Raw genomic sequence first — 19,323 nt, 5'->3', positions numbered from 1 at the left:
ATTATATAGTAGTATATTTTTCCATTTTAAATCTTATAAAATTATATTGTTTCTTATTTAATTAATCGATTAACAATTTAAAATCGTATGACAAAAAAATATTCCATCGTGTATCGCACGTGGGAAAAATTTGAGAGCATCAAACTTGAGCGCGAGAATCACATTTTCTGAAAATGAGGAATAATAAGCAAAGAAGAGCTAGCGACAATTGAGCGATAATAAAACAATTGAGCTAGCTTGATCGAGCGATGATAAAAAAAAATGTAGAGAAGAGAATCAAATTAGGAGCATCACCGCTTCATTTACTTCTTCAACAGTAAATCAAACTTTGTACAATGATCGAGAATCAAATTTTCAGAGAATAATGATATTAATCAAATTTGAAGGGCTACAAGTCAATCAAATTAGATTTTATTTTTATGCAGTTGTTTTTGTAAGAATCATGTTAATGCTCTTCTAATGAGTATATCATATTTTGGATTTAAAAAAATAAATAAATTACTACTAGCATTGAGCGAGAAACTACCTTTCAGCAGTTTGCGTACAACAACCATCATAGCCAATTCTCTTTCTAATGTTGATTTGAATTTTATGTGCTAATTCGTTGAGAGAGAATCTGTAAGAAGCATTTGAATGTGTTCAAATATATCTACGAATCTGTAAGAAGCATTTGAATGTGTCGATCGTTCTCAAAATAAGTCATATATATCCAACTCATCCAAATAAACCCACGTCTCGGTCTGATCAATTCTTCAAGATGAGCATCGCCTAAGCTCAAACCGCTTTTCCACACCCAAAATCCAACTCATAATAATCTCCGAATTTTGACCAATACGTCACGTAAATCACCTCCTTAATCAACCCTTTCTCACCTATCTATTACGGAGTCAATGTCTTACATCGACCACAAGAGTTGTTGGAATCATGACCAATCAAAGGGTTTTGACCGCATTGTTGATGTGGCATAACATTTAATTTTAGTATCACTACATTATTCTTGTTTTTCATATTCAATATGTGATCTTATATTATGTCTCTAAATATGTTAGAAATATATTAACCAAATACTGTGGATGCTCTTAGATTGATATTGGCCCAATTAGACCGCAATTCATTTATGAGAGAAAATATATTCTATCGCCTATCTAAAGAATAATGATTTCCCAAAATTTTATATAGTACAATCCGACTGAGTTTTTAGAGTGTCAAAATAAACGAAGTGGAGTATAAAATACTCTCTATTTTCAATAGAAGTAAGGATTTTTAGGATGACACAAGTTCACTACATGAAACTAGTAAAATATGAAAGATAAAAGAAAAAAATAATTAAAATATTATTAGTGCATAGTGGAACCAATCTTATTATTAAGTATAATATGCAGTGATAAACTTTTCAAAAATAAAATGAAATTTATTTTATGGGACGAAATAATATGATATAAATAAAAATATTTTTTTAGAGATATATGGGATGGAGTAGCTAGTAACCTATTCTTATAGTATTTACTTAAGTTGTATCCAAGATTAATGCATACCCCAATAGTTTAAAATCGTTATGTGGTGATTGTATCTACAATTTTGGCGGTGTGCAGAGTGGTAGTGGTCTTGTGGAAATGTGTGTTGTACCAAATGATCCTGTTTTTTACTTTGGAAAATGCAAATATAGATGAACAAAGCTGACTAGTCTTATTTTTCTCTTCACTGTATTGTTTTAGCACTCTAACAAATGGTACATATATGCATACATCAAACAACAAGTACCTCTCTTTGTTTGAGATGCAATTACTGGCGTTAGAAATTTTTTAAGAATAACCATTTAGTATGCAAAAGAAAGCGTCCCTAAGTATATAATAAAATATCTTAATCTTTTATGTTTTCAGAACGCTTTTATTTGTGTTCCCTAATTTTGATTGGGACACTAAAAAATAAGGACACATTAGATACACTAATTAGCGTCCTTAATCGTATTAAAAAGCAACCTTATCCAAAAAAAATTTGTAGTGTACCAATTTCTAAACTTGTCAGAGTCAAAAAATATTTTCACCATTCTTTGCTTTGTGCTTCTTTCTTCTCCACCATCTCCGGTCACTCGATGATTCGATTTTAAAAGCATTCTTAATTTGGTAGATATATAGATAGAAATATTAATCAGAGAGTTTTGAGATTGATATGAGGTTGATTTGGTCGTATGCATAATAATTGAAGCAATCAAAAGTTAAGTATAATCAAATAGTCCTACAAACAAAACATAGTAGTGTAACAAAACAAAAAAAATCAAGTAAGCGTTGGAGTAAACCAAATGGGTGAGGGACCAGCAGCAATATCAATAATATCATTATTGGGAATGGGATAGTAGCAATTTGAGAAAGTCTGTGGGGCGCAATGGTATATTCCGACATCTCCCCGGCCTTGATGAGATTTAGAGTCGGTGAAGTAAATAGAATTGGGGTTGAAATTGGGGATGGCAAAGGAGTGGTTGGTTCCTACAAACAACGCCATATCCCCCAAGGAACATCGCAAGGTGCTCATCCATCCGCCGCCCTCCTTCACCACTCTACTTACAACGAATCCAAAAGTAGCGCGTTCGGCTTCATCGAAGAAACGGGAGACGAGGAACATCTCATCCGTTTGCTCCGCGTACGCCAGGTGCTCCTCCACCGACGACACCGGATCATCCGGCCTGGCTTCATCGTTCTGCGCTCGGATCCACACCAGTTTTGGAGAGTCCAGGACGGTTAGGTCCCAGTCCTCCAAGCCCCGGCTGTGGAGGTCGGAAAAGGTGAGGCAAGTGAGGACGGTGCTATTGCTCTTGCTCTTGCTCGAGAAGACGAAATCTTGGTAGCTCTTAGCGTACTTGAACCTGGGCTGGTCAAGGTCCATGAAGAGCTGGCCCACGGGGGCCCATTCGTGGCTGTGGCCGGGGCGGCAGAAGGCGAGGCGGTCGTGCGGGCCGAATGAGGCCACCGCGCGGCAGTCTTTGGAGTCGGGGGAGGCGGAGAGGATGAGTTTGGAGACGCGGGCTTGGGCGCAGCGGAGGTTGAGCTCGGGGTTCGGGAGGGAGTCGATGGGGGGGAGCTTGATGTGGCGGCGGGTGATGGGGTTCGACAGGAACACCTCGTTGTTGCGGCGGTTCATCAATGCTAGCCACCCGTGGGAAGACCCCACCACCGTGGCATTGTCGTCCGGGACCCAGGGAGGGTCCCGTCCCGGGCCGTATTTGTTGATCCGCACCACTGAGGAGTCTGCCGGGATGTAGAAGTTGTACGCCATGCCGCCGTGCCTCCTGTCGAATGTTGGTGGCAGCATCAGCCATGGATTAATCACACGCCCATACTGGAATGTGGCGGCTGCACTTCGGAATATCATACTCATCATGGACTACTTGATTAATTATCTACCTAGGGCTTCTTTACTTATAGTACCTGAAAAAAGTTACTACTCCTAATAGATTTGTGATTTGGAAATACTAGAAGAATTCAATTCTTGACCACAAAAAAATATGCGACTTGTGACGCAAGTAATATAATATTGAGAATTTGAGATGAATCTTGAATAGAATTCTAATCTTTAAAATTGACGATGGCGTTCCAATTTATATTCCGAGGAATAGGAATGAAGGGCGGCGGTAGGATGATGAGCAGCAAAACATCAATATCATCCTCCCCTTGGCTGATGCTACCGCCATCCTCGGAAGCGTATAAGTTTTACAGCCTCGGAGACAGCAAAGTGGTGAGCATCAACAAGGAGCGCCCCCGCTGCCGTGGGCACAAGGCCGGGTTGAATATGTGGGATCGTCCCACGGCTGGGTGGCATCATACAACCTGGACAACCGACTCACTTTCCTCTCCGATCCCATCACCGGCCGTCACATAAAGCTTCCCGACATCCACATCTTCCCCACCAATATTATCCTATCGTCCTCCTCCCACGACTGCCGCGCCATCATGTTGTACAACAGCCGCATTGCCACCTGCTTCCCCGCCCACACCACCACCAACTGGCTCCCCATCTGTGGCCGACACGATTTCTACTACCAACTCGTCTACTCCACCCACCACAGCCGCCTCTTCTGCTTCACGAAACTAACGGTCGAGTGCTGGGACCTCGATTATTCTCCATCGTCCTTTCTATGGAAGCTTCCCCTGTTTTCTGATGATTCTGAGTATGAGTCTGATGAGTCTGAAGAAGACGATGATGATATAAAAATAAGCAGATGCAATTACCTCAAGTATCTGGTGATGGACGAGCATTCCGGGCGGCTGTTTATAGTGATACGGGATGGCTTGGAGCTGGTCGAGCGCGACGGATCGTACGCCAAAAACATCGTCAGTAACAGCGGTGGCGGGAACTGGAGTTATCCACACAAAACACATAGTTTCGAGGTGTATGAAATTGATGTGAAGGAAGGTAAAATCATGAGGTACATGGACGCTTCATTAGATGGTCTCGCAATGTTTGTCGGAGGCCACAACTCATTTGCGCTGCCGGCGGCCGACTTCCCTCACTTCAACTTGACCCCCGATTCTATCTATTTCGTCGAAAATGCTTATAATTATCGGTCTCATGATATTAGCAGGTTTAGTTACGGTGGCCATGATATTGGCATCTTTAATTACGTGGATGCCAAAATTTCTTCCATCTATTATCCCTCTCATGCCTCTCAGGTATCCAAGATCGCTCTAGCCATGTGGTTCACTCCAACTCCACATTAATTAATTTATTTATTTACTGCTACTACTTTTTATTGTGTGTTTTGCCTTAATTATCATCTCACTGGAGTACTCCTATTATTTATAAACATTGGATTAATTAATGTTTTTATTATAGCTCATATATGTACCCTATACAGGCAGTAGACATTTATAGAAAGAGTCTGAAATTAGAAATTACTCCTACTACTGGTATGATGTAAGGTAGGAAAGGAAAGGTACATACAGCATTTGGAAGACATTACTACTATAATGTACTATCCAATAAGTCTATTTTGATCTAGGACTACAATCATATCAAACAGAGTATATAAATCAGACAATTTCTCGTCATAAAATCCCCGTATATAAATCGTGTTGATGCATAAGATTGACAGAGTACCTTTATAGCATGGAATGAAGATCACGCCTATTGGAGATTTACAAACAAGGTTTTTTAAGTCATGTCACGAGGCAGAGAGTTCGGTTGCATGAATGACGAGGCGCAAATTGAGATTTATGCATTGTATGTCTGAATGTAGGCAAGTTTTTACCTGGCCATGACGAGGGAGTCATGATAGGCTCTGCTGATCATCTTCTTGTAAGGCATGTTCAGTTCTTGGCAGGCTGATTTTTATTCAGTTGCTTTGGTGATCGACTCTTCGGAGAGTGAATCTTGAATTCTGAGAGCTCCACATTACGAGCTTTGGAAATGCTGAGGGCTGATTGATGGATTTTCTCGATCACGAGATTCCTCTTCCGTTCATCTATGTCGCGAGTATCTGCATTTGCAATTTGGGTCAGAGGTCGTGATTTAAATGACAAATTAACGCAAAAGAATCATGCCAATCTCCAAATGTGCTTTGCTTGGAATACTGTTTATCCTCAATGAAACGTAAGCATGAAGGTGGTGTGCTACTCACCAACGGTCCTAACAGTGTCAATTCATCCGGATTCTAAAACATGTTTCTCGACAGCAAGGGCTAATTCTGCAGCTGCATCGTTTCTGTCCCAAAACAATTCATAGATTATTATGTTGCAATCTACTCTCACTACATACAATGATACAACTATGGATGAGCAATCTACTCATTTAGACTCTCATTTTCCAGATATCTGAACCTCAAAGTTTGATAAATAATAGTACTACCTCTTTGGCATCAGAACAGCTCCAGCATGCCCTCCATTGCCTTCAAAATCCACTTTGCTACTTGCTGGAGCAGCAATGGCGGTGACAACGCCAATTGATATTGCTGCAGAAATATAAATTTTAGCATTTATAGGAAAGAATACAATGTTTTCGATCATAACAAAAAAATATTACTACGTGATGAGCAATCCAACCCTCTTCTTCCAAGATGGGACCTTGCTCAATATGCAATTCAACAAAAGCAGAATAGGTTACTTTTTTTAAAGCCACACTGGGAAAAGTCCTCATTGTTCGCATATCCAGCGAATTTGGCAGCATCAGAGAAGGATATATTTTGGCCATCGACTGTCCTCTTGAGAAGTTGGGCCAGTTCTTCACTTCCAGCTAATAAGCGGCTGCACCACAACAATCAAACAAGTTTCAGCCAGAGAAAATGGACATGGTAGAGCATTTCAAGAAAATACGAGGCCATAACCTTCGCAAGCAGCTGATTCCAAATCGCGTTGGCTCTTCTGATGTAAACATGATCACCTCCAGAGATCTCTTAGGCTTAAACCCTGACCTGTTAAGCTTCAAATTCTGAGAGAAGCTCCTTGTCTGATAAATGTGGAAAACATTGAAAACAACTGCAAAACCCATGCGTGCTTGCAAAAAAGAGTCAGTACCTTTTTAGTACATTAATTGCCTCGATGGCACCCAACACTCCGACTACTTCATCATATTTCCCCGAGTACGGTATAGCATCGATATGAGAACCAGTGGAAACGGGCGGCAGCTCTGGTTCAGAACCGACCCTGTGTCCAAGTCAGAATTGGGAAATTATTTACAGCTACTGAGAGAAAACCAACAGAAATGGAATAACAATAACAAGAACAAGAACGAATGAACTTATGACTCACCATCGACCAAATATGTTCCCAACTGCATCCTCTCTGACCGAGAGACCAGAAATGATCATCAAACTCTTGACGAACCTGCACGTTCATGTGGCACTATAAGCAAAAACTGCCACATGCACCCTTTGGCATAGATACGAACAGATGCTACATCAGTTCATGAGCGAAGAATTTTCAGGAAACCTTATACTATTGACGAAATGTGACTCTTATGCATATAAATAGAAGAAACGGACAATGTGAGATTAGTCAAAATCTTACACCCTCGCTTGTACATCTTTTTCCCTGTAAAGGATCCTGGTGACTGAAGGCGCGTGTGTATCAGAGAGTTGAAAGTTCATGAATCTACAACACAGCATTAAATATACTACATGTTCATAACTTCATCTATGCAACCAACATAACATTAGTTATCTTGGAATCATTATCCAAAATCACAGATAGCTTTTGAAATCAAAAATTTCCACTAAGTCAGAAAACATGTCATTTCTTGACAAATACTAACATTCATTGGTAGGAGAGTATGTATAAAATGCCTCATAATCCACAATGAGGACAGAATCATATTGCTCATATATTAAGGATTTTTAAATACTATATTCCATACTTTGAAATTTATACAAATAACTGTTTCACAACAACAAAATAAATAACTTAAGCCCACTTCAGATCATACAAGATTATCACACAAGGACATCAAGTTACTTCAAAACTCATCGAGAATCATTTCCTCATTATCCCTATTCCTCAAATTTAAATTTATCTTTATCAGCAATATCGAGTATCCCACTTCAGAACATTAAAAAAATCGAATCTTTCCAATCCCAGTAGACTAAAAAAGACACAGTATTTTTATAACAATAGCATTATTTTCCTAGGTTTTGAGAGAGAATACCTGTTTCTGCAGAGTTTCAATGTCTACAGAAAGTGGAGATGAATTGGGTACCCGGAAAACTCCTCCATGGTTCTGATGGTGTCATATTCATTGCTTTGAGATGAGATTCCAGCAAGCAAGTAGATAGAGTGGATGAGGAGAGAGATTTTCAGGTTAAATAATTGTTCTTGGTTGGGAAATTGTGAAGGGGAGTTGTCCGTTGTCACGCCACTTCAAAAAATTTCCATCAAAAAAAACATTCATCCCTGATTATATACTACTCCCACTACATCACTATCATAAGCTCAAAACATTAAGATTTTGATTTGAAAAAACCCTCCAAACTAATTAGACTGTGGAGGGCTATTTAATGATAAAAACTAGTACTACTACACAATTATCATCGAAGCTTCAAGCCGGAAATAGCCTTAGAGAGTCATTCATGTACTTTGTATTTGTATTTGTATTGTCGTTTGGGTTTCAAATAAAAGCATTGATTCGCGTTTATTGCTCTTAATTGATTTTGTATACACAACAAAAAGTGCAGATTATAGTACTAGTAGTAATTTTTATGTTATATTTTTCAATTTATCTACTTCCTTTTAAATTTACTTAAGAATGTATATTTAAATATTTTAAGAGGTAAATAAGAAATATACGTTCACAATTAACCTCTTTAGTTTTCTTAATATTAACAATGTCAATCACAACATGTTATCACAAATATGCATTTGACAGCAATGCGAACAAGAATCGAAAACAAGAACACCAAACACCAATTTACGTGGTTCAGCCAATGCGGCCTACATCCACGGGAGAACTCAGGCAAAATTGTATTGATGAAGAAACAAGGGTTTACAGATGCATACAACCACAGAAACTAAACAATCAACACCACTCAATCTAGCCTATCACAACTGAAACGCAGCAGCTGAATGACTAACCAATATGAGCAACGATCATTGAGCGAGCTGCACCAACGATCACCAAGAACTTCCCTCTTTCTTGATCGATGAACCTCTGAACTCTCTCCACAATGAATCCCCAAATTTGATTTCTAATTTCTGTTACAACCGATGCAAAACTGACTGTTTAGCTTTTTATATCACAAGGCTTTTATCCCCTGTGCTGCAGCTCACCTACACCCTTCTCAATTTAACTAATTTCAAAAGATGTTGAGAGACGATTTCTTAACAAATCTCCACCTCGTATCCAACATCAACACCTGCTGTCATAGTCCTCCAAAACCCTGTTCTACTACTTCCTTAGAACGTTCACCAACTCTAAGCAATATGTAAACTTAGAAGCTGGTACCACCTTGGTTAGAGCATCTGCCGGATTGTGCTCAGTGCCTATTTTTCTGACCTCTACCATCCCTTTTCCAACCTCATCACGAATGAAATGGAGACGCACATCTATGTGCTTACTTCTGTTGTGAAAAGTCTGATGCTTCGATAGTGAAATCGCACTGCTACTATCACAATTCACAACCACCTTCTTCTGCCTGATCCCAAGGTCTTCCATAATACCCTTCAGCCAAAAACTTTCTTTTACAGCATCAGTCAAAGCAATATACTCTGCCTCCGTTGTAGATAGAGCAACAACAGATTGCAGATTAGACTTCCATGTGACTGCAGACCCAAAGAGAGTAAATATGTATCCAGTTTGAGACTTCCTACTGTCTCTATTTGATGCATAATCTGAATCGCAGTATCCCACAAGGCTATCCATTGTTTGATCCTCAAATCCTCTATACATGATCCCATACTCAGAACTTCTCTTCAGATATCTCAACATCCACTTTAAAGCTTGACAATGCACCTTCCCTGGATTGCTCATGTATCTGCTTGTCAAGCTCACAGCATGAGCAAGGTCAGGCCGTGTGCAAATCATTACATACATCACACTTCCAATGATGTTAGCATAAGGTATTGAAAGGTACGATTTATGTTCGTAGTGTGTTCAGAAGGAAATAACAGGTTCCCTAGGTCCAGCAAATCCATTAGATCACGCGGTCTAGGAACTCGTTGGTCGCAGGAAATCCTGGTCGTCGGACACACAGAGCACTTCTTTCAAAAACCCTCAACCACTTTACTAAACCTAGTATAGGGAAGTAGGGATCGATCCCACAGAGAAGGATGCGTAATACTCATGTTCAAAGATTTGGATGTGTTTTTGGTGTTGGCTGCTGCCACGCATTTTTTTTGGGTTGAGGAAAACAAATTAAACTTGACTTGGGAATTTTAAAACTCCTACGCTAATAACTAGACCTAAGCGAAATAACAAGAGAACGTTGTGAGAAAATAACTGCTCAAGCACTAGATCTAAGAAAACTACTCCAATTACCTAGACCTAGGAAACAAACTGACTGTGGGGACCATGACTGAAAAAGCAGAGTACGGACGAAAAGCTGGCAGAATAACTAACTCTCGTACTAAATAACAACGACATCATCTTCTACAACCAAATTGCGTAAAAACTCATAAGAAAATCAACATGAACGAAATCAAAACAGAGCAAACTAATTCTAAGTCAAATCAATGCATAATCAACGAAGAACTGAACAGATCTGCAGACGCTAGACGAAGCAAAACAGAAAACAAGAAGAAAACTCAAATCCATCTAACAACTTCCTTTTCTCACTTCGGATCCAACCTCAGACGCTAAATCCACTCCGGATCCAAGCGTCCAACACGAACTCCAACCAACAGAAACACTTCATCACTTCAGATTCGAACAACAACCTCCAAACAGTCAATAAACCACAGATCTATCACCAAATTCCCATATCAAACACCACAATATCAAAATAAAACAGAGATCGACATAATACTTGTAAAAATAAACTTCCAGCAGCGAGATCTACGTAAATCAACTCAAAATATCACAGCTAAACACAATTCAACAAAGCGAAAAGATAACAAGTATCATCAACAGCCAAGTCGACTCCCAAAAGTGAAGTTCGACAGCAAAAAGAGTAAAACAACTGAAATTAAGAGAGATTGTATCTTCGTCCACACTCGGACGGTGTTGCAACTGCGAAACTTCTAAAGAAAAGTAACCCTTCGTACCCGACTACCCCAGATCTCCCATTCCCAAGTGTGTGTAATGTGTGTGAGCTAAGAAGAGAGTGAAAAAGTTCTATGATGTGCGTTGCATGCTCTTCTATATATAGGCGTTGGAGTGGGGCCCAGCGAGGTATAGATAAGACTTTGTTGCCCTCAGCTATTGACTCCCTCTGTCACGCCTTCTTTTCTTTTAAATCCTGCTCACTTCATTCCTTTCCTTCGCTAGACCATCTCCTTCAGCATTTCCTTGATCTAGCGATTTTTCTTCACACACCTGGCTTAGGAAACGTGTTAGACCCAGCAAATTATAACGTTTTTCACATATAACCGATGCATGAAATTAGCCTTATCAGGTATCTTCCTCATCAATTCCTGCTCTTCCTTTGACTTAGGACACTGATTTGCAGATAACTGAAACTGCTGCCCCAAAGGTGTTGAGACTATTCTGGATTCACTCATCTGGAACTTCTTGAGTAACTCATCAATATAATGCTGCTGACTTAACCAAAGGACTCTTTTCTTCCTGTCTCTTATGATATCAATGCCTAAGATCCTCTTAGCTTCACCCAAATCCTTCATTTCAAATCTGCATTTGAGATCATACTTGACTTTCTCAATTTCATTGATATCTGATCCAGTAACTAGCATATCATCCACGTATAGGAGCAAGAAAGCTACTGATTTCCCATCTCTCTTCTTCATATATACACAGCTGTCATATTTGGAGCTTTCAAAACCAATTTTCCTCATATGCTGATCAAATTGTAGATTCCACTGCCTACTTGATTGCTTAAGGCCATAAATGCTTCTTTTTAATAAGCAAACCTTTCCCTCATCTCCTAGTTTAATAAAACCCTCTGGTTGCTCCATGAATATGCTCTCCTCAAGTTCACCATGTAAGAATGTTGTCTTTACATCTAGCTGGTGTAATTCCCAATCATTCTTTGCAACCATTGCCATAAGAAGTCTGATGCTGCTATGCTTCACCACCGGAGAAAATATTTCATTGTAGTCAATGCCTTCTCTCTGATTGTATCCTTTAGCCACTAATCTGGCTTTATATCTGATTCTATCTCCATCTGATGCCTCCACCTTCTTCTTAAAGATCCACTTGCATCCAATAAGTTTCTGCATCACTTTTCTGGTCACAAGAATCCATGTCTTGTTTTTCAGCAATGAATCTAATTCTTCTTGCATTGCTTTTATCCACCTGTCTTTCTCTCTGGATCTAACTGCTTCCTTATAGGTTCCAGGTTCACTAGACTCCACTTCTTCAGCTGCACAAAATGCATAATACACCAAACTTGCATTGCTATATCTTGCCGGCCTTTTTACATTCTACCTTCTTTCTCTATCTCTTGTCAATCTGTAGTTGTCAAGGTTAGTTTCCTCTGTGGTAGTCTCTTCATCATCACTGATCTCATAGACAGGTTCTTCAGTTTCTGGTACATTAGCATTTTCATCTGCCTCCACATCATCAGAACTCCTCAATAGCTCCACCTCAACTGGAGCATTCGAGCTAGATGCCTGCTTACTGATCTCTGCATCTTTATAAGGCATTTCTTTCTCTCTAAAAATCACATCTCTGCTAATTACCACCTTTTGATTCCCTGGCTCCATTGACCAGAGCCTATAGCCCTTCACTCCCTTTTGATACCCCAAAAGTACACACTTAAGAGCCCTTGGCTCTAGCTTTCCCTACTTGATGTGAGAGTAAGCCCTGCAGCCAAAAGGTCTCAACATTGTATAATTTCCATGATGTCCAAACCATCTATAATCTGGGGTTTCATTATTGATTGATGCAGCAGGGCATTTATTCATCAGTGTCACTGCTGTGGATGCTGCCTCTCCCCAGAATTTGTGAGGCATTCCAGATGAAATCAGCATGCACCTCACTCTTTCAAGGATGGTTCGATTGGCTCTCTCAGCCACTCCATTCTGTTGAGGATTGTTGGGAACCGTTCTATGTCTTTTAATTCCCTTCAATTTGCAGAAATCATCAAACTCATGAGATAGGAACTCTAAACCATTGTCCGTTCTAAGACATTTCAGGTTAGAACCTTTCTCCACCTCAACCTCTATACACCATTCTCTGAACTTGCTAAATGCCTCAGATTTTTCTTTCATGATGTATAACCAAACTCTTCTAGAGTAATCATCCACAATTGACAAGAAGTATCTACCTCCTCCCACTGATAAAGTTTGAGCAGGCCCCCATATATCGCTGTGGGCATACTCAAGCACTGATGTAGAGCTGTGCTTTCCACTAGGATAAACCAATTTCTTACTCTTTCCCAGAACACAAACTTCACACTCTCTGGATGTCATCTTTGAGTCAGATTCAATGACTCCTTTCTTGATAAGCTGATTCACTCCATCCATTGAAACATGCCCAAGCCTGAGATGCCATATATCTCCATCCATCTTCTTCACCAGGTTTAGATCATCAGATATAACCTCGGCATCTAAGTAGTACAAGTTGTGCCATCTCTTAGCTGTTAATACAACTTCTGATCCCTTAAGTACCTTCATCTGGCCATTAGAACATAGAAAAGAGTACCCCTTTCCTTCAAGTGCCCCCAAAGATATCAGATTCCTTTTTATGTCTGGAATATATCTGACTTCTGTCAAAATCCTTGCTGATCCATCTTTCAATCTGAGTCTGATATTCCCCATTCCTCTCACATTGCAAATCTGATTGTTGCGTAGTAGAACTGATCCAGTAGATTGCTGTAAATCATGAAACCACTCCAACTTAGGGCACATGTGGAAGCTGCAAGCACTATCCATTATCCATTGTTCATTGATGTCCATGTCTGCAACATTTAGAGCATGAGCAGTTTCTACAGTCTGAGTAACATCTGTGTTCTGACCCTCAGCTTCTTCTTCCTTCTTTCTCTTCCATGAGAAACAATTTTTCTTTATATGTCCTGGCTTCTTACAATAGTGACAAGATCTTGTTTCCTTTTCTTCTTTCTTCTCTGATTTTCCCTTTTTCTGCCACTTCTTCTTGGAACCTTTCTTGTCTGCACTCTTAATATTTAGGACTTCCCCAGCTTGATCAACTGGTTTGGTAGTAGAAGCCTTCTGGAATTCCTTTGCTTTCAAGGCAGTAAGCACCTCTTCATATGTGAGAGAGCTATCTCTGCCATATAGAATGGCATTTTTGAGTTGATCAAAACTCTTCGGGAGTGCATTGAGTAACATAATGGCTTTATCCTCATCCTTTATATCTCCATCTACACTCTCCAAATCATCCACTGCCTTGACAAAATCATCCAGCTGCTCCAAGATTCCTTTCCCATCAAGAAACTTAATCGAATACAGCCTCTGCTTCAAGAATAGCCTGTTTGCCAAAGACTTCGTCATGTAGATCGTCTCCAGCTTGGTCCAAACTGCAGAAGGTGTTTTCTCTTTACACACTTCTCTAAGAACTCGATCTCCAAGACTCAACATTATCGCGCTATGAGCTCTATCCATCATATCGAGCTTCTTGATTACTGTCTTATCTTCAAGATCTGCAGATTTATCCGGTTGCTCATACTTCATCGCCTCCCATAGCCCTTGCTGCACAAGCATCGCCTTCATCTTTACTTTCCACAGCCCAAAATCGTTTCTACTCGTGAATTTCTCGAAATCAAATCGAGAGGCAGCCATCATCAATTGCAAAATCAGTCGTTCCCATAGACGGCGCCAATTTGTTATCACAAATATGCAATTGACAGCAATGCGAACAAGAATCGAAAACAAGAATACCAAACACCAATTTACGTGGTTCAGCCAATGCGGCCTACATCCACGGGAGAACTCAGGCAAAATTGTATTGATGAAGAAACGAGGGTTTACAGATGCATACAACCACAGAAACTACACAATCAACACCACTCAATCTAGCCTATCACAATTGAAACGCAGCAGCTGAATGACTAACCAATATTGGCAACGATCATTGAGCGAGCTGCACCAACGATCACCAAGAACTTCCCTCTTTCTTGATCGATGAACCTCTAAGCTCTCTCCACAATGAATCCTCAAATTTGATTTCTAATTTCTGTTACAACCAATACAAAACTGACTGTCGAGCTTTTTATATCACAAGGTTTTTATCCCCTGTGCTGCAGCTCACCTACACCCTTCTCAATATAACTAATTTCAAAAGATGTTGAGAGACGATTTCCTAACATATTAAGTAACCTGTAAAAAGTATCCGAAACTAAAAGTAATATGTTGTCCAGTAACGTTCATTTAACTATTTATAAAAAATGTTGAATTCTTTAGTCTTTCATTTTGGAGTAGTTTGATGAGATAGATACAAACTATTGGTAGCTTTTATAATACTACTATATTGATTATGAAGCTATGCTATATCTTTCAATAATAACAAATATCTATTGTTATAATTAAATTAAATGAATAAAATAGATTAATTAAGTTTTCAATTTTCAATCGAATCTAAATTTTGATTAAAGCTTAATCAATCTATCTGGAGATTAATCAAATAGTATAATTCTCTACCATTGGACTTTCATTTAATTAATTAAGGATAATTAAAGTTCAACCTTATTGACTACTTATATTGTTACAACTTAGTTATATAAATTATTATTCAGTTTACAAGTGTAAATAAAATAAACTTAATTGAACTAAACAAAACAAAAACAGAAAAATAAAGTCATCTTAGGGGAAAAAATGAATTAAAAATCAAATTTCAGAAACTATATATAAGTTCAATCATTTAAAAGAGATAACAAACTATCTTTAAACTCGATTTGCATATGTACACACCTGCATAAGTTAATTTCGAGCGTTCAAACTCAACTAGAGCCAACCAACTAGGTATTTTTACAATACTGCACTTCTTAATTCTAAAATACTACTACAATGTAATATGTATTTGCATTAGCTTCTTCCTCCAGAGAAGGTCGCCGCGCTTTGAATTCTCATGCATCGTCCTGACTCGGACCGGCCGAGCCCTGCTTTTTCTCAATGAGAAACTCAAGTTTCTGGTTATGAGGCCAAGAAATATGTCAGATATAGAAGCACAAATGAAGCTATATTTTACCCTCAATTATTGATCCGTGCAAAAGTATCTTTATTTATAGAACTATTAAGAGTTGTGCAGCAACATAAAGAAAATAGAGATCACCTTCACTGATTTGTTCACTTCTTCTAGCTTGTTAAGCATCGCATCTGTAGGTACCACACCTTTGGATTCCATCAAAGCCCGGCGAGGAGATCCCATTATCTATAAGTCAGAAGATGCTAATGTATTGAGTATACAATTCTCATAAGCAAGTTTGACAACTTACAGCACACGGAGCTTAGCGTCCGTGAATTGGCACAACAAATTCTATGGTTTGCATCAAATGCGTATAGAAGACATGAGTTCATGAGAGTCATGAGACCATGCTGCAATTCATCACATTTTGGTAGTTAATAGTTTTGCTATTGAGATGCAATGAACACTGTAAGAATAATGTGATAGGAATAAAATTATTTCCTTACGAATCGTGTCAGGGAAGGGAAAGAACATCAGTCAATTGATTAAGTTATTCATACTTCATAGTTATGATTCAAAAGCTTATTTCAGGATAAACTGTAATATTCTTAATTATGAATAGAATAGATTGTAGATGTAGGGATCATTAAGAAAATTTGTGAGTAATCTGGTTCATGGTGAGCACGTCATTTGGTCAAGCATCAGAGCTCATCAGAATTTCGAGCCAGGGGCAACACCTAACGTAAATCGTCACAGTTTTTCCCCTTCTTTTGAATATAAAAATCATCCATCCCATATTTATTGTTTTTACATTTTATTTATTTCCTTGGCGTGATTACCTTGACTCTTATCATAATACTATATGGAATTAACATCGCGGTCAGTCACTTTAAAACATACTTGGCTATTTATTGCTACAGGGCACAAGTAATTTCAAGAACCATGGTGATCAGAAGAAACATGGTCAGAACCTGCACAATGATTTTCTACTTCAACCACCTTAACTAAGAGCATGCACAAACAAATTACTATGTGTTCTTCTATCAACTAAAGCTACCTTAAGATTGACATGTGTGACATGAGGTGAATATAGAACTGCCATAAAAAAAAAGCAGGCATCTGGTAGAAAGTCTGATGGCATCTACTAACAAGGGGTCTGAGTATTGTTTACCTTTTTGCTTTTAGACAATGGTGATCTTAAAACTGCTGGACCCAAGGTCAAAGATTCCATGCGAAACATACTTTCACTGCTGTTAACTATGATGTTAGGGTCCCAGCTTATGCCAGTATCTTGTATAGCCTTTGAAGCCTGTGTTATTATAACCTGTAAATGTAAATTAATTAAGAATTACATTACAATCTAACAACTTAGCCTAGGAAACTATGAGCGAATGTAAGAATCTTATTCTTAATCAGAGATATGTTTAGATGATTTGGGTCAGACAAACAGTACCTTCCTCAAAAGTCCAGGGTTACTGAGTCCTTGAACTTGTAATTCATCGACAGGTGCAGCCTTACCATGTACAATACTTTCAACTCTAAATGTATGCAGTCCATACAATGATTGCAGCCAGCCTGCATATTCACATGTGTGTGCATATATATAAACATCGATGATTTCATATAAAAGGGAGAAGAGTAAGTGTGGTGATTGATGAGAAGGAATCAAGATAAGGTCTAGAACAATTGTAATGTTGTTCAAGCAAAGGGGTGGGGTGGTGAAGCGAGTTTTTACTAGAAAGCTTCAAACATGTGTTATTATCAACCTTCCCTACTATTAATGCCATTGCTTATCTAGCCGAGTGAAGTAAATCATCAATGTATATGAGGTATGAACACAGCCAATGATCTTCGACCTAATTATCAGACAGAATAGTGTTACCAATGCCCAAAGTGATGAAATATTTATAGGCATCACAGAAGTCTACAAAAGAAGCACATACAAGTACGAACAACATTCAATAACTCAAAACTGATAGTTAGTCAATGCATCCTACAATCAAGTTAGATCAATACCCGAAAACTGCCCCACAAGTTAGACGGTACATCCAAATGCATGTTTCCATTACGTTTTACTAAAAAAGAAGTAAATCAATTGGAAAGAGCAAACAGAGAAGCTGACGGATTCAGAGCTTCATGGTGTACCTTGTTCTATTATAACATCGATAATCAATGGAAGAGGAACATGCTTCTCAACATTTCTGTTCGATAAGAAGGGTATATACGATGGCCTAGACACCTAAACAAAGAAAAGAAAAACATCATCCATCATCCCACTGTCACCAAGACATTTATTAACAAAATCAAACAAGATAATTAACAACCTTATAAACTATTCCTTCCGATGTAACATAGAGTTTGCGCGATGCAATATCTCTCTGAAGCACATATCTTCTATAGGGCAAATAAAGCAGCATAATTATCCCAACACTCCAAGCCAAAACTAGCAACAGAGATATCGAGAGCCATATTATAGTATCATAATTAACATGTTTCGATGAGAGTTCGTTGAACGAAGCTGCATATAGTACTCTCGGAGGATTATCGGCTCCTTCATCGACATCAAGGTCAGAGCCGGAATCCGAAGGCAGCAGATTTTTATCAGAACCAAGCCTCTCAGCGTGACCCATAAGCATTTTGTGAGCTGAATCCTAAAATTATGAAGCTCAAGTAAGCAAGGAACATAAACAAATAGAGCTTAATAAGACAAGACGATGAGAAATTGAAAGTTGCATTTGGATTCTGGAAGAAACATATCCGAATCGTTCTTTCTAACTTTTTACATTCTGCTGAAATTGACTTCAAGTGTGAGAATGGGAGGTGAATTAGGGTTTACATAAGAGAGCTGTAAAACTCACCGTTTGCTCATGCACCGATTCAGGTTTTGTGCTTCAAGTTTCTGGATCTTTCTTCTCAATTAACCCCCAAAATAAACAGAAAATTCTGGAGGGAAAGAAGAAGAAGAAGAAGAGAACAGCAGTTAATTTTTTATTTTTTTTTTAAAAAAAGGTCGATAATAAAACCACTTCTTTTTATGATTCCCCAAATTTAAGATTAAAATAATACTCCGTACTAGGATTTTATCTTAGTTTGTGCAATAAATGGAAAGGATTAAATAATTTTATTTGTACTTAAAACATCGTAAACAATCATACACTTTGATAATAGTACTCCCCACGTTATTTTAAAAACTAAAAAAATGATTTAAGATACTCTAAATTACAAATCATTTTAAACCCCCGCATTGTGAAATTTTTTTATTTTTTTATTTTTTTAAACGGACGATCGACGACTATCCGATTTATTGTGAAATTTTTTGTTAAAGAAACTCGGTTTCTTGATTCAAAATTCGAGAGTAAAATTCTTATTTTTCGAATTAATCTAATCTCGCATCCAATTATCATAATATTGCACAACAAAAGTATAGGAAATTAGGCAATTATGCGCATTGCGCCCCACAACAACAAAAACTTGAAAAAATAATAACTTTTTGTTACTCCAACAGAATATAATTTACTTGTATTTTAAATGAGGTCGTGAAGAAGTCCAATCATCACTTTTCATGATTAAGTATTACCATCCTTGTTACTAAGATTTCCCCAAGTCATATCCTTACGAGTTTCGATTGGGTATGAGTCGATCCAAATT

At 38.4% G+C, this 19,323-nt stretch overlaps 3 protein-coding genes across 7 annotated transcripts; all 3 read right to left on the bottom strand.

The window, feature by feature from the left end:
* Positions 1 to 2,199: 2,199 nt before the first annotated feature.
* On the bottom strand, positions 2,200 to 3,375 carry LOC125223154. The gene has a single exon (XM_048126161.1). The coding sequence runs from the start codon at positions 3,373 to 3,375 to the stop codon at positions 2,275 to 2,277; it is 1,101 nt and encodes a 366-aa protein (XP_047982118.1). The 3' UTR covers positions 2,200 to 2,274.
* Positions 3,376 to 5,623: 2,248 nt separating this feature from the next.
* LOC125223155 (ureidoglycolate hydrolase-like) lies at positions 5,624 to 8,040 on the bottom strand. Its single transcript, XM_048126162.1, has 8 exons — positions 7,630 to 8,040; positions 6,996 to 7,079; positions 6,738 to 6,812; positions 6,504 to 6,632; positions 6,314 to 6,400; positions 6,094 to 6,233; positions 5,839 to 5,941; positions 5,624 to 5,694 (listed from the first exon to the last, which is right to left on the bottom strand). The coding sequence occupies exons 2-8, from the start codon at positions 7,073 to 7,075 to the stop codon at positions 5,634 to 5,636; spliced, it is 675 nt and encodes a 224-aa protein (XP_047982119.1). The 5' UTR covers positions 7,076 to 7,079; positions 7,630 to 8,040; the 3' UTR covers positions 5,624 to 5,633.
* Positions 8,041 to 15,366: 7,326 nt separating this feature from the next.
* LOC125218953 lies at positions 15,367 to 18,690 on the bottom strand. 5 transcript variants are annotated; one of them, XM_048120773.1, is made up of 8 exons: positions 18,534 to 18,689; positions 18,207 to 18,326; positions 18,000 to 18,118; positions 17,821 to 17,914; positions 17,129 to 17,250; positions 16,847 to 16,999; positions 15,823 to 15,921; positions 15,367 to 15,679 (listed from the first exon to the last, which is right to left on the bottom strand). In XM_048120773.1, exons 3-8 carry the CDS (start codon positions 18,090 to 18,092, stop codon positions 15,617 to 15,619), a joined length of 624 nt encoding a protein of 207 aa, XP_047976730.1. In that variant the 5' UTR covers positions 18,093 to 18,118; positions 18,207 to 18,326; positions 18,534 to 18,689; the 3' UTR covers positions 15,367 to 15,616. The 5 variants fall into 5 exon arrangements, with proteins under 5 accessions (XP_047976730.1, XP_047976726.1, XP_047976729.1 ...); XM_048120769.1 differs by having other exon boundaries at positions 18,000 to 18,326; XM_048120772.1 differs by lacking the exon at positions 18,000 to 18,118 and having other exon boundaries at positions 18,165 to 18,326.
* Between the last annotated feature and the right edge of the window lie 633 nt (positions 18,691 to 19,323).

The sequence above is a fragment of the Salvia hispanica genome, chromosome 4 (genome assembly GCF_023119035.1).
Source record: "Salvia hispanica cultivar TCC Black 2014 chromosome 4, UniMelb_Shisp_WGS_1.0, whole genome shotgun sequence".
NCBI lineage: Eukaryota > Viridiplantae > Streptophyta > Magnoliopsida > Lamiales > Lamiaceae > Salvia > Salvia hispanica.
This window is presented reverse-complemented; position numbering and strand designations above follow the sequence as displayed.

Bases quoted from the DNA above. Each gene is read 5' to 3' on its own strand.
- LOC125223154 (XM_048126161.1), bottom strand. From the start codon at position 3,375: ATGATGAGTATGATATTCCGAAGTGCAGCCGCCACATTCCAGTATGGG.
- LOC125223155 (XM_048126162.1), bottom strand. From the start codon at position 7,075: ATGAACTTTCAACTCTCTGATACACACGCGCCTTCAGTCACCAGGATC. The intron at 6,633-6,737 runs GTGAGTCATAAG...ACTTGGACACAG, and splicing joins GGGAACATATTTGGTCGATG to GGTCGGTTCTGAACCAGAGC. The intron at 6,234-6,313 runs GTTATGGCCTCG...GTTGTGGTGCAG, and splicing joins GGAATCAGCTGCTTGCGAAG to CCGCTTATTAGCTGGAAGTG.
- LOC125218953 (XM_048120769.1), bottom strand. From the start codon at position 18,311: ATGCTTATGGGTCACGCTGAGAGGCTTGGTTCTGATAAAAATCTGCTG. The intron at 15,922-16,846 runs GTAAACAATACT...TCTGACTTATAG, and splicing joins CATTGTCTAAAAGCAAAAAG to ATAATGGGATCTCCTCGCCG. The intron at 15,680-15,822 runs GTGATCTCTATT...CCTCATAACCAG, and splicing joins AAGTGAACAAATCAGTGAAG to AAACTTGAGTTTCTCATTGA.